Raw genomic sequence first — 13,200 nt, forward strand, 5'->3', positions numbered from 1 at the left:
AGTTGTTTCTTTTCTTCTTTCCCCATCCTTGTGGGTTTATGCTTTTTAAAAAGATCACTTACGGTCATTTTCTGGCACTTCGGTGTGGTTAAATCAGATGCCTGTGTGATCTTAGCCTTTAGCCCAGAGCTCCAAGAAAGCGTAAGGCTTCATTTTGTTCTTTACAGTTGACAAAACTTTTAAAACAGGATTGCTATACAACTACCAAGTAAAACAGGCCTTCCTGGACCATCCAGTGGGCGAGCACATCACTGACCAGACACGAAGAACACGTGTAAGTGCTTTATTAACTCTGAATCCACTGTGCCCTCCAAGAGCCAGAATATTATGTGCGAACGAGGCAGTCAGCTTGATGTGGAGACCGGAGTGCTCAGGGGCAGTGGTCCCAGTTCCCACCCCGACCTCGGGGCCGACCCTTGGGGCCACGCCACCCAGGAGAAAACCCATCTGTGCCCTGACCGCGGAGTGCGGAGTCTGTGCAGCCGGGAAAATCCAGTTTGCAAAAGAAACTGCACACCTATGCCCAGTTCAGACTCCTAAACAGGTCAGACCCTGTCAGCGAAGAGGTGGCGCCAGGGGTGGGAATCTAGGGATCCCTCAGGATCTTAACCCTGACCTTGGATTCCCACCCTTTCCTGGGACAGTTCCCAAATCAGCAAGGGACTGCCCTGGAGCTTCCCAAAGCTTCCGACATGAGTCCCATCGTCTCCGTGTTCTCTCCTGAGAACTGATCCTGCTAATATGGGATCAAAATGACTTCCCAGATTATTCAGTGATTTAGAAGACCATCAAATTCAGTACCCATCAGATTCCCACCGCTGGACATCGGGGCACTGGCATCATGGGAATCACTGATTTGTCCGTGTAAGAACAGAAGTGGGAGTCTGGCGCCCGGAGTAGTTGGCATTAGCCCCGGTTACACCACGTCCACGTTCGAGCCGCCTCCGGCTGGACAGAAAACGTAGCTGGCCCCGTCCGACACCACGCTGTCCAAGGCTTTCATCAGGACGTCGGGCATGTGGTCGGTCAGCATCTTGGGGCCGATGAGTATTCTGCTGAATTGGGATTCATGTGACCACCTCGCACTGTACCGAACAGCAGAGCGGCAAAACCTGGGGAAGACAGACGGGACTAGCCGGGCGGCCCTTCAGGCCGAGGCCGCCTGTGCGTGTGCCACCTGCCGCGTGGCCTGAGCCCCACTGGCCTGTGCCCACGCTGCCCACACTCACCTCCCTGAAGTGCCTTCTTCCTCCAGGTGGATGATCCTGCCGGGAGGGTAGAGAGGGGGGTACTTGGTGGGGGACTCCAAGGGGGAGTCGCTGGAGAAGCTGTAGGTCGGGGACCCGTGCGTCAGTAGGCTCTGCTCCCCCAGAAGCGGCTGCGTCAGGTCTGCCTGGGCGCCCCCGTCCAGCTCTGTTGGAAAGTTATCCGGGCTTCCTCCGAACAGCTCATACCAGCACCCGTGCAGCAAGATCTGGTACTGGCGGAGAGAGCGGGGGACACAGCTGGGGACTCCGGAGGCTTTTGCGCTCAGCACCGACCTCGGCCCCAGAAGCTCGTGCTGGCGGACGGTGATCCTCAGCTCAAACCAATGGTCTTTCTAAAGCCTGGATCTCAGGGGAGGGGCGGTCAGTGGCCTAAATTCCTGCGGCTCTTGAGCCACGAAGCCACGTCAAACGTGAAGCAATATGCAAAAAACACCAGATCCTGCCGATGCAGGAAAAATCACCCTTCGTTCTTTTCAGGCAGTTCTCCCAAGCAGCTTCACTCTTTCCCTAATGATGTCTATTAATTTTTAAAACTCTGAGGGGGACTAGTTGGTAAGGGAAGATTACTTTAAATAGAATTTTTTTGAGCAACAACAAAAGTCAGAAAACATGTTAAAAAGTGAAAATCACTTCTAAAAACTCTTTATATCCCCTGCCTTAGGGGATATATTCATTCCTGAAGAATCATTTCTTTAAACCTGCCCTTTTAGAAACTTTCCAATACGTCCTGGCTGTCTGTCTCTAGTGGTAAACATAAACTCAGTCGTCATTTTTAACAACTACACTATTCCACAGTATACACATACTAGTACTTCGTAAACTCTGTTTGGCAGCCTTATTTTCTAAGCTTTGGGACCAGAAGCATCAAAATACTGTTGGTCACAAGACAGGGCTAAGACAGTAGGACAGAAAACAAATCACTTAACTAGAACAGGAAGAGTCCTACTATAGCATTTTCTGACTGTCGCATTTCATGACTGATTTAGCCGTCTACTTTCTTCGGCATCGTCTAGAACACCAGACAGAAGTCCGTACGGCGGGTAGGAAGAGCTTTAGGCAATGGCATCAAATGCCCTGGTCGAAGAGGCTCTGAATTTAGAAACATCCTCCCCTTGGCACATACGGCCTCAAACTCCTTAGATCCCCTTACGCCCCCTCCCCCCAAGTTACCTTGGGCTTGTTACAGTGAGCAATCACTCGCAAGATTCTCTTCTTCAAATCTTCCAGGTTAGTCACACTTAACCTGTTTAGCAAAAGACCAGACTGAGGCTTGGTACTTGGTCCTTCAGCCGCCCCAAGCCCAGACGAAGCATCCAGCTGACTCACCTGGGAATGACATCCTTCCCCAGGACAAGGGACACGATGAAGTTCTTAGAGTATTCATACAGGGATTTGCTGAAATTTTAGAAAAATAAAAATTAGTGAAGTTTTAGGATTATATTGCCCACAAAGAATTCCAAAGAGAAATCAAGTAACTTTGCCAGGACAGTGAGGTAAATTTTCAGAGAATAAAACCGTTCTCTACCCTTTAAAGGGGAAGAGAAATAAAATGGGGATACTCCAATCAGAGTAACTCGTCTGCCGGATTCTAGTAAGGCCACAGCATCCATCAACCAGATCACGGTGGCAGAGCAAGCCTTGCTTGTATCCTTTGACCCAGCAACCGCCGCATGGAAGACTCTGGCAAAATGGTAGAAAGATGCAAGTGTATTCACTGTAGCTCCTACTGCTTGTCAGAGCAGAGGCTGGAAACCCGAACGCCCATCTGTGGACAGCAGTTCAGCTCATACGCCGGCCCACACAGTACCGAGTCCCTCACGGCTGCAGGAGAGCAAGCGGCGGCGTGCTGTGTGGGGCGGTCTCAGGATGGGTGGTCAAGTCGAAACAACCGGATGCGCGAGGGCACGAAGGGTATGCCACCCTTTCTCCAAGAGGGGAGTGGGAGGGATGCAAAGATACAGACTCGCTTTCACATGTAAGTGAGGATAACGGAACGCTAAGTCAAAAACTCATGGCCGCCCCAGCGAACAAGGGCAGAAGGGCTGATTTCTGAACGTACCTCGTTTATAGAGCTGTCTGTGGAACCATGTCATTTTCACATAATTGTAAAAAATTAAACAAAAGCAATTCTAAAATCAAAAGCCAAATGAAACGAACCTAACAGTGCCATGAAGCAAACAGAATTATTTCAAATGACAACAGAAATTTGGCTGTACATCCCTCGTGGGAATATCACATAAGAACAAAACAAAACTGCAAAAAAGCCTCCAACTGCCTTCAGCAATCGTCCCGAAACTATCCGTCGGTCCGCGTCATATCTGCGCGCACACGCACGTGCACACACGGCTGTGTGGACGACCTAGGAATTCAGATTTACGGACACCAAGGTTTTCAGCATACTAGAAAAAAGATACAATTTCAGTAAAGACCAAGTACCTAATCAAGTAATTTCAGTAAAAACCGTGATCTTTAAAGTGAAAGTATCAATGTGAACTAAGGACACATTTTCTCTTCGGAACAACAAGAGCGTTTCCTACCTCAGCCCGCCGAAAAGGCCTGGAAACCGTGACCTGCTTGGTGATGAGACACCCGGTGCCTGGGTTATAGTCTCTACCATTTCCCACTCAAAACACCCAATACTGCATGGAGAAATGGTGGAGGCCACGTAACAGGCCAGGACGTTTAAAACCTGCGAACATTCTACCGTGCCAGAAAGCAGAAAACTGTCGGACACCCGGGACTGTGTCGGTGAGAAGCCTAGTTGGAAGGGATTCCCGCTGGCCAAAGACAAGACAGTGTGAACATAAAAGAGTACCTGCCATGCACTGGCGGACTTTGAGATAATTCCCGTCCACCTCTGCAGGCTGCTGGGGCACCAGCTCATTACTCTGAACACGGCTCAATAAAGGGAAAGGTTCACGCGTAACCAACTACTTGGAAGAAAAGTTCTTTTTAATTGTCAGCTAATAAATGTAGAAGGAATGACACAAGATCAACATTTTGCAACCTCTCCTAGAATACATATGTGCCGATCATTACTGCTCACGTCACAGAGGCCAGCAGACGTGCTGCAGTAGGAACCACATGCCACGGCTAGCAGGTACTGTCAGAAAATCGACCCTGAATCTATCAAATCTCTAGATGGGTTACCATTTTCTAGGACATACAGCCAACAGTACAGAGGAACATGTTAAATGAATGGTAAATATACAAGAGAAATCCGGAATGTGGATTCTCCAGAAAACTAACCTGGTGTCAGAAATAGAGGGAACTGAGATACGTGTACATTCAAGGAGACTTACAGATTTCCATGTCTCTGTGGATCCCTTGTACACATGCTTTTAAATTTGATTTAAAAACAAATACAGCTCCAAGACAAACCTTCTTTGGAATTTAAAGAAATCAACTGTAAAACATTTATGAGATAGTTAAGAGAACATGATCAATTATTGGAATCAAATTTTTAAGTGCTCTATGCTTTAGAGGCATATTAGGGTAATTTACAGATGAATGAGAGCCCTCAGATTAGCTTCCAAGTACTCCAGCCACGGGGATCTGTGGGAAGTAGGGTGGGGCACACGAAGACTGGTCAAGTTAACAAATACTGAAGCTCATGAAATGATGCTTATTATACTATTCTCTTTACTTTGGTTTGAATTTTTAATTTTTGTATGAAAATTCCATCATAAGGCAGTAGTTTTAACAGATCGTTATAAGCACGAAGAATCCATGAACTAGTAAGCAGATCTGAAGAAGTATCCAAGTCATAGCACTAAAAGCAAAGGTACAGAGGTGTGAACGAGAGGTTGGAGACGAAAAACAAGAGCAAGGGGGCGTGATGCCTGTCTGATGGGAGGCTCCGAAAGTGGGAGAACAGAGCAGAGGCAGTCACGTGTGACTAGGCCGTCACAGACTAGAGAATCTAGAACTTTTTTTTTTTTTTTAAAGATTTTTATTTATTTAGGCGACAGAGATAGAGACAGCCAGCGAAAGAGGGAACACAAGCAGGGGAGTGGGAGAGGGAGAAGCAGGCTTCCAGCTGAGGAGCCTAATGCGGGGCTCGATCCCAGAACGCCGGGATCAACCCTGAGCCGAAGGCAGACGCTTAACGACTGCTCTACCCAGGCGCCCCGGAATCTAGAACTTTCAAGTGAGATGCACTGAAGATCATACACACACTTAAGAATAAGGCAAACACCCACATAGCCTGGATGCATCTTACTGAGTAAAAGAAAATGCAACACAATCCTGCATATTGTAGGATTCCACTTACAGGACATTCTGAGAAAGACAAAACTAGAGTGACAAAAAAGATCCTTATGCCCCTGGGGGTGGGTGAAAGGGACTGATGGCAAAGGGACACAGGACATATTAATGGTGATCCTATCAGCCCCGAAAGGCAAAAAAGACAAAACTGTGATTCATGCAATTAGTTTATACAGTTAAAAAAAAAAGTCTACAGATGAATTATAACTAATAAGCAAATTTAACAAGGCTGTTGGATACAAGAGGAAAAGAAATTTCTATGACATTGATACATGTCAGCAAAAGATGTGTAAGACTATGAAGAAAATTATAAAACTTAATTGAAAGATATTAAAGAGTTCCTGAATATCTGAAAAGTGATTTCACATTCAAAGGTGGGAAAACCCTATAATACGTCAGTTACCTCCCAACTGAACTAGAAAATAGAGGCAGTTGAAATAAAAATTCTAAGCTTTTTGTTTATGGAACTTGCAAAATTGATTCTAAAATTGACATGGAGGTGTAAAGGGCTAAGAATAGCCAAAATGCTTTTTCAAAAGTAAAAGGCACAGGGATTTGCAGTATTAGATGCCAGCGCCTCGTGTTAGCAGTAGGGGAAGGGCTCCAGTAATGCACTGTGTGAGGGGAAAAGTGAAACTGGATCCCTGCCTCACACCACGCACAAAAACACAAACATAGATTACAGACCTGCATAAAGTTGAAAGGCCAGATTAAAAGCTGTAAGAATAAAGGAAACAAGCTCCATATCCTTAGAATATAGAAAGATTTCTTAAATAAGAAACAAAAATCCAAAAATCATAAATGAGAAGATTGACAAATTAGCATAAAAATTAAGAACTAATGACCTGAAGACAGGACTCAAGGAAAATACAAAACACCTCAAGGACTGGAAGAACATATTCATGACACGTACTTGCAGCCCCAAAAGAACCGATTACAGAATCCATGTGTTTACAAATCAGTGAGAAAGAACAGGCGACCCGACAGAAAAATGGCCAAAAAGAACATCACAAATTGGAAACTCAACAGCCAATAAATACATGAAAAGAGCCCCATTAGCAATCATGGACATGCAAATTAAACCACAATGAAACATCACTCACTACACACCCATCAGACTGGCAAAAAAGTTTTAAATCTGCGATTAACTATTGGTGAGACTGGAGCGTGGTGAACTCACATACACGGCAGGCGAGCACACACTAGCACAGCCACGTTGCAGAAGGAGCACCGGCATCACACGTGACGGTGGGGCATGCGCACACACCGTGATCCAGTAATTCCCACCTCAGTCTACACCCAGAGAGGGTCCAAACGACCAGCGGCCATCACCAGTGACACAGACCATTTGTGACGAAATATAACCAGAACGGACCGAATCACATCTTACAGGCATCAAACAGAATGTGGAACAAAAAAGGGGAGTCACAGAATAAAATTAAGTACGATTCTAGTTCTACAAATTTCAAAAAACTCAAAATCAAAACCATACAAATCTAAACTATTACGTGGAGACCTGCATACAGGTGGTAAAACTACTTTTTAAAGCGAAGGAAGAATTTTCACAAAAATCAGGATGGTGACGATCTGTGGACAGGAAAGGAGAGGATGCTCGGGGAATTTCGAAGGCACGGACTGCTCTGTTTCTCAACTTGGGTACAGACGTGTGTGTGTGTGTGTGTGTGTGTGTGTGTGTGTGTGTGTTTATTTAATGGGGGAGAGAGCATGAGCAGAGGGAGAAGCAGACTCCCTGCCGAGCAGGGAGCCTGATGCAGGACTCAATCCCAGGACCCTTGGATCATGACCTGAGTGGAAGGCAGACGCTTAACCGAGAGCCACCCAGGCGCCCCATGTGTGTATATTTTTAAATCAGCCTTACTGAAGCATACACAGCAAAATCACCCACCTAAGTGTACAATGAGTTCTGACAAATGCATATAACCACCACCATCAAAATAAAGAGCATTTCCATCACCCCCAAAAAGCTCCCTGTGTCCCTTGGAAATCAATCCCACCCCCAACCCCAGGCAACCACTGGTAGGCTTTCTGTCATCCTATACTTCTGCCTTTTCTAGAAGGTCATATAAATGGAATCATACAATAGGTCTTTTGCGTAGGGCTTTTTTCAGATCCCAAAATGCATCCAAGCTGTATGGATGTTTGCTGCTTAGTCTCAAAAATGTGTTTTATGTTTCACAATTTATAAATTCAGGTATTTTTAAAAGTCCCTCAGGGGCGCCTGGGTGGCTCAGTCGTTAAGCGTCTGCCTTTGCCTCAGGGTGTGATCCCAGTGTTCTGGGATCGAGCCCCCCATCAGGCTCCTCCGCTGGGAGCTCCGCTGGGAGCCTGCTTCTTCCTCTCCCACTCCCCCTGCTTGTGTTCCCTCTCTCGCTGGCTGTCTCTCTCTCTCTGAGAAAATAAATAAAATAAAATAAAATCTTTAAAAAAATAAAAAATAAAAGTTCCTCATGTCTTTTCATATGTACAAGTATATATTTTAATATAAAAAGAACCTAGGGGCACTGGGGGCTCAGTGAGTTAAGGGTCTGCCTCTGGCTCAAGTCATGATCCTGGGGTCTTGGGATCAAGCCCCACATCGGGCTCCCAGCTTGGCGGGGAGCCTGCTTCTCCCTCACTGCCCCCTTACCCCGACTCTTGCTCTCTCTTGCACGTGCTCTCTCTCAAATAAAATTAAAAAAAAAAAAGAACTTAAAGAACTTCTAAAATTAAAAGGTATACCAATATTTATATATAAATACAACTGACATGTAATGTAAATACCCATCAGCAGCCTAAATAAAAATGGCATAACCAGATGATAGAATACTAAGCAGCTCTATAAAAAACATGTTCTCAAACAATACTTAACAATATAATGTATATAGAATATTATATGTTAATTTGTAAAACACACAGCTGGAAGTAAACCAACAGTTACAATGGTGAATTCTGGGTAGAAGATCTCTGATCTTTCCACTTTTTAATATTTTCCAAAATTTCTATGATGGATATGAATTTCTTTTTTCTTTCTTTTTTAGTTGTAGCACAAACTTAGGGCAAAAGATTACATAGGATTCAGTATGTTGGGTAGGAAAAGAAAAATGTAATTTTCAAGCTTAAAAAAATAATCAGTGAACAAATTCAGGAACGTGGACACATCAAGAGGCACAACCTGGGCCCTGCAGGTTCAGTTCCAGACTGCAGAAAAGCAAATATAGCAACACAGCGAGGAGAATGAATTGTAAGGTATGTTTACACCACACTGCCGTCCAATAAGTGTGCAGTAACATGTCAAAAAAGCCCACGTACGTACTTTAATTAAAAAATATTTTATTGCTTAAAAAATGCCAACCGCCATTGGAGCTTTCAGCGAGTCATAATCACAGATCACAGATCAACATAACAAAATATAAAATAATGAAAATATTTGAAATATTGCCAAGAAGTATTAAATGTGACAGAGACACAAAGTGAGCAAATGCTGTTGGAAAAATGGCCACGACAGACTTGCTTTCAAGGCAGGGTTGCCACAAATCTTCAATTTAGAAAGGAAGAAAAGAAGGAAAGGAAGGAAAGGAAGGAAGGAAGGAAGGAAGGAAGGAAGGAAGGAGAAAAAAAAAAAACACAGTACCTGCAAAGCACAAAACAAGGTACGCCTGTGTGCAGAAATCAGTTCTTTTTATAAATAATGGACTGTCAGAAAGAAAAATAAGAAAGCAATCCCACTTACAACTGCATTGAAAAAATATGAAGGAATAAATTTAACCAAGGAGGTGGAGACCTGCACCCTGCAAACAGTAAGATGCTGATGAAAGAAACCGAAGACACAAATGAAATGGAAAGATGTTCCGTGCTATGGACCGGAAGAATTGATACCGTGAAAATGTCCACACCACCCAAAGCAACCTGGAGTCAGTGCAATCGCTATCAAAATTCCAATGGCATTTTTCAAGAAATAGGCCAAATAATCCTAAAATTTATGTGGAACCACAAAAGGCCCTAAATAGCCAAAGCCATCTTTAGAAGAAAGAACAAAGCTGGAGGCCTCACGCTCCCTGACTTCAAACTACGTTATAAAACCACAGTAATCACAACCGTATGGTACTGGCATAAACACAGACACAGAACCCAGAAATACACCCAACTAACAGACGACAAAGGAGCCAACAATACACGATGGGGAAAGAACAGTCTCCAATTGGCAGCAATGGGAAAACTGAAGCGACGTGCAAAAAATGAAGCCGGACCCCGCCTCACATCACACACGCAAAGAAAAGTCACGGCGGATTGAAGACCTGAATATAAGACCCGAAACCAGAAAACTCCTAGAAGAAAACAGGCAGTAAGCTCCTTGACATGGGTCCTGGTGGTGATTTTTTGGATTTGACAACAAAAGCAAAGGCGACAAAAGCAAAAATAACCAAGAGGGACTGCATCCAACTGAAAGGCTTCTGCACAGCAAAGGGACCCCCCAACAAAACAAATGGGAGGGGACAGGTGCCAATCCTCTCTGTGACAAGGGGCTGATACACAAAATATATAAAGAATTCACACAACCCAACAGCAAAAAAACCCCAGTAAGATTAAAAAATGGGCAGAGGCTCGGAATAGTCATTTTCCCCAGAAAGACCCGCACACGACCCACAGGGACGTGAAGGGTGTGCGACATCACGACTTGGCAGGGAATGCAAATCCAAGCCACAGGGAGAGCTCACCTCACACCTGTTCGAATGGCTGGTATCAAAAACACACACAAGCCCCCCCAAACCAAGAAGTGTCACGTGGGGGTGAGGCTGTGGAGGACGGGGGCCCGGGCACTGCTGGGCGGAGTGTAAGTTGGCGCAGCCACTGGGGAAACAGTACGGAGGTTCCTCCAGTGCGAAGTAGAACCACCGCGCCAGCCAGCAGTTCCACTCTGGGGTACGGGTCCGAGGGAGACGGCAACACGGACTTGAAGAGATGGCTGCGCCCCCGCGGTCACTGAAGCGCCATCTGCAACAGCCGACACGCGGACGCCACGACGGGCGTGTCCGTCCGCACGTGACCGCATCACCCAGCGCTGCGCGCGCACACGGCGGCCGTCAAACCGGGAAAACAGAGCAGAGCCGAAGGAGCTCCCGCGTCTGCAACCTCACGGAGGGACCACGGCGCGCGCAGTCAGACACAGCGTACGATCTCACGTGAGCTCTAAAACCCCCAAACCAAGCTCACAGATCCCGGGAACGCGGGCTGGCGGCTGCAGAGGTGCGGCCTGTGGGGCAGGTGAAGGGACCCAAGGGCACACACTCCCAGTTCCGTAAGTCACGGGCACCGAGGGGACGAACGCACAGCCCGGCCGCTGCAGCTCACGGGCTGTGCCGCGCGTCTGAAAGTTGCTGAGGGTAAATCTTCAAGGTTCCTCCCACAAGAAAATAAATTCTGTAAGTAGGTGAAGTGATAGAAGTTCTCTTCTCGACTTCTTGTAATCACTTCACAATACACACAAATACCACACCGTTACCTCGTGCACCTGATACTAACGCAACGTCAACGGCAACAATCTCAGTGCGGCCCCGGCCGGGGAGGCGGCGCTCGGCTCAGCCAGACCGACTAGTGCTGGAGACACAGCGGCGCCGGCAGGAGAAAGCCCGATGGACTCAGAGCCGAGCCGGGAGCGCGGCCCCGCCCCCGGCCCCGGCCCCGCCCCCGGCCCCGCCCAGCACGTACCTGAGCAGCCCGCGGGGCGGGGAGAAGGCGTAGCAGCGCACCTGCGGGTACGAGCTCCTGAGCATGATGGCCAGCAGCGCCGCGGCGCCCGCCCCCAGGCTGTGGCCCACCACCACCAGCCGGTACTCCTGCAGGACAGCACGGAAGGCGGATGGTCAGGGGGAGAAAATGCCAAAGGCAAGCGGATGGATGACAATGAAAGAAAAGAAAAATAAAAGTCTCACGGGAGCAATGCTGAATGCTTGGCTCAAAATCCCATCGTTGACGAGGCGCTGGTAAACGTATCTGGCGGCTTGAGAAATCCCCTAAAAGCGCAGACAAGAGAAGGTCATGTTGGTCATGGGACGAGACAGGTTCCATCACATGACAGGACTACGCCGTGCAGCTTCTGTGTCTCCCCAAAGCCGAGCTGCGCATCTGGGGGTCGGCGACCGCAGCTCCTGCGCCCCGCGGTGTCCCCGGTCCCTGGCGCGGCGTTGGGCGTGGAGCCGGTGCTCTGTGACTGTTTCCGGGGACGAAGGAACGGGTGACATCCGCAACACCATTCCATACCCACGGATCTTGCTATGGCTTTTCTGTAGCTACACGGTATTTTGCTGTATGCGTTGACCACAGTTTACTTCCGCCAAGTCCCGATGGCTGGTCCGATTTAGATTATAAATGACTGATCTTTTAACCTGATGTTAAAACATAAAGTTCTGAATTGGTGATAACTGATTAAGCATCCAGTTTCTGCAGAGGCAAAACTAAGACCACTGGAAGCTGAGTTCTAGGGAGATTAGGTTTTAGTTTAATTTCAAAAAATAAATGAAATGTAAAGCCTAACAAACAGAGCGCTAAGAAACAGGCTTCCTGAAAATGAAGCCGTCTCCATGGAGGAGAGCACTCCGTGGATGAGAACAGCCAGGCCTGTCTTCTCTGCCGGCACCAAGTGGGAGAAATGCCGTGCTGAGATGGGAGACTCCGGACTGCCTTGAAAGCTCCTGCAAATTCCCGAGTCGGTCCTGACGGGTACTGTGGGAGAAGGCTGGCCCTGGCTGCCTACACGAGAAGCTAAGAGGAGATCTGAAGGGTTTAATGTCTGCGAGGAGCACCTGCTGCAGGATCACCATGCTTCCCCAGCCTCCCCTGCGGCTGGCAGTGCAGTCACCTCCCACCCACCTCAGGGACGTACCACGTGTCCAGTTCGGGACAGGGGGAGCCCAAGGTGACCCGGACACAATGGCCAAGGCTCGAGGCCCCGGCCTGTGTCACACACGTGAAAGGCCAAGACTACGTTCAGCGGCACAACTTTGAACTCTGACCACCCTCACCGGTATCAGAGGCGGAGGACAACACGCTCACGCCCTCAGGCCTGACGTGACTGCCTTCCTGGCCCAGGACGAGCTACTCCGGCAGGAACCGGCTGGAGGCCTGGCCCGGAGCGCACCTTGTAGATGCACAAAGCCCGGACCTGCGGGCAGATTCTAAGAACAAAGCTGCAGCCCAGCCCATGGGATCCTGACACATACTGTGCGGTTGGCTAACTGATGTGCGTCTGTAAGAAAGCATAACATCTCAGGGGGCGCCTGGGCGGCTCAGTCGGTTAAGCGTCTGCCTTCAGCTCAGGTCATGATCCCAGGGTCCTGGGATGGAGCCCCACGCTGGGCTCCCTGCTCAGCGGGGATCTGCTTCTCCCTGTCCCTTTGCCTGCTGCTCCCCTTGCTTGTGCTGTCAAATAAATAAATAAAATCTTAAAAATAAAATAAACATTTAAAAAAGAAAATATAACATTTTTCTTTGTTTTTCTTCACACGTCCCCAGTAGTTACACTGGACTCTTCCGTGACGTGAAGCCCAAAAAGACTGTTCAGGGTTAAAGGGGAAAATTCACATTCCCAGGGCTGCCCCGCTTCTAGCTGGCGGCGCAACGAGGGCCCGCAGTCTGGCTCCAGTGTGGCGCCGTACTGAAAACCATCTGG

At 47.7% G+C, this 13,200-nt stretch overlaps 1 protein-coding gene across 2 annotated transcripts in view; it reads right to left on the reverse strand.

The window, feature by feature from the left end:
* Positions 1-267: 267 nt before the first annotated feature.
* DAGLB (diacylglycerol lipase beta) overlaps positions 268-13,200 on the reverse strand; it is a 28,401-nt gene continuing 15,468 nt past the window's right edge. For both annotated transcript variants that reach the window (XM_026516289.3, XM_057315696.1), the window contains 6 exons: positions 11,465-11,545; positions 11,241-11,368; positions 2,595-2,663; positions 2,439-2,511; positions 1,230-1,480; positions 268-1,112 (listed from right to left, as the gene is read on the reverse strand). In XM_026516289.3, coding sequence (XP_026372074.1) covers positions 917-1,112; positions 1,230-1,480; positions 2,439-2,511; positions 2,595-2,663; positions 11,241-11,368; positions 11,465-11,545 — 798 coding nt within the window. In that variant the 3' untranslated portion in view covers positions 268-916. The remainder of the gene's footprint in view (positions 1,113-1,229; positions 1,481-2,438; positions 2,512-2,594; positions 2,664-11,240; positions 11,369-11,464; positions 11,546-13,200) is intronic.

Source organism: Ursus arctos, unplaced genomic scaffold (assembly GCF_023065955.2).
Source record: "Ursus arctos isolate Adak ecotype North America unplaced genomic scaffold, UrsArc2.0 scaffold_2, whole genome shotgun sequence".
Classification (NCBI taxonomy): Eukaryota; Metazoa; Chordata; class Mammalia; order Carnivora; family Ursidae; genus Ursus; species Ursus arctos.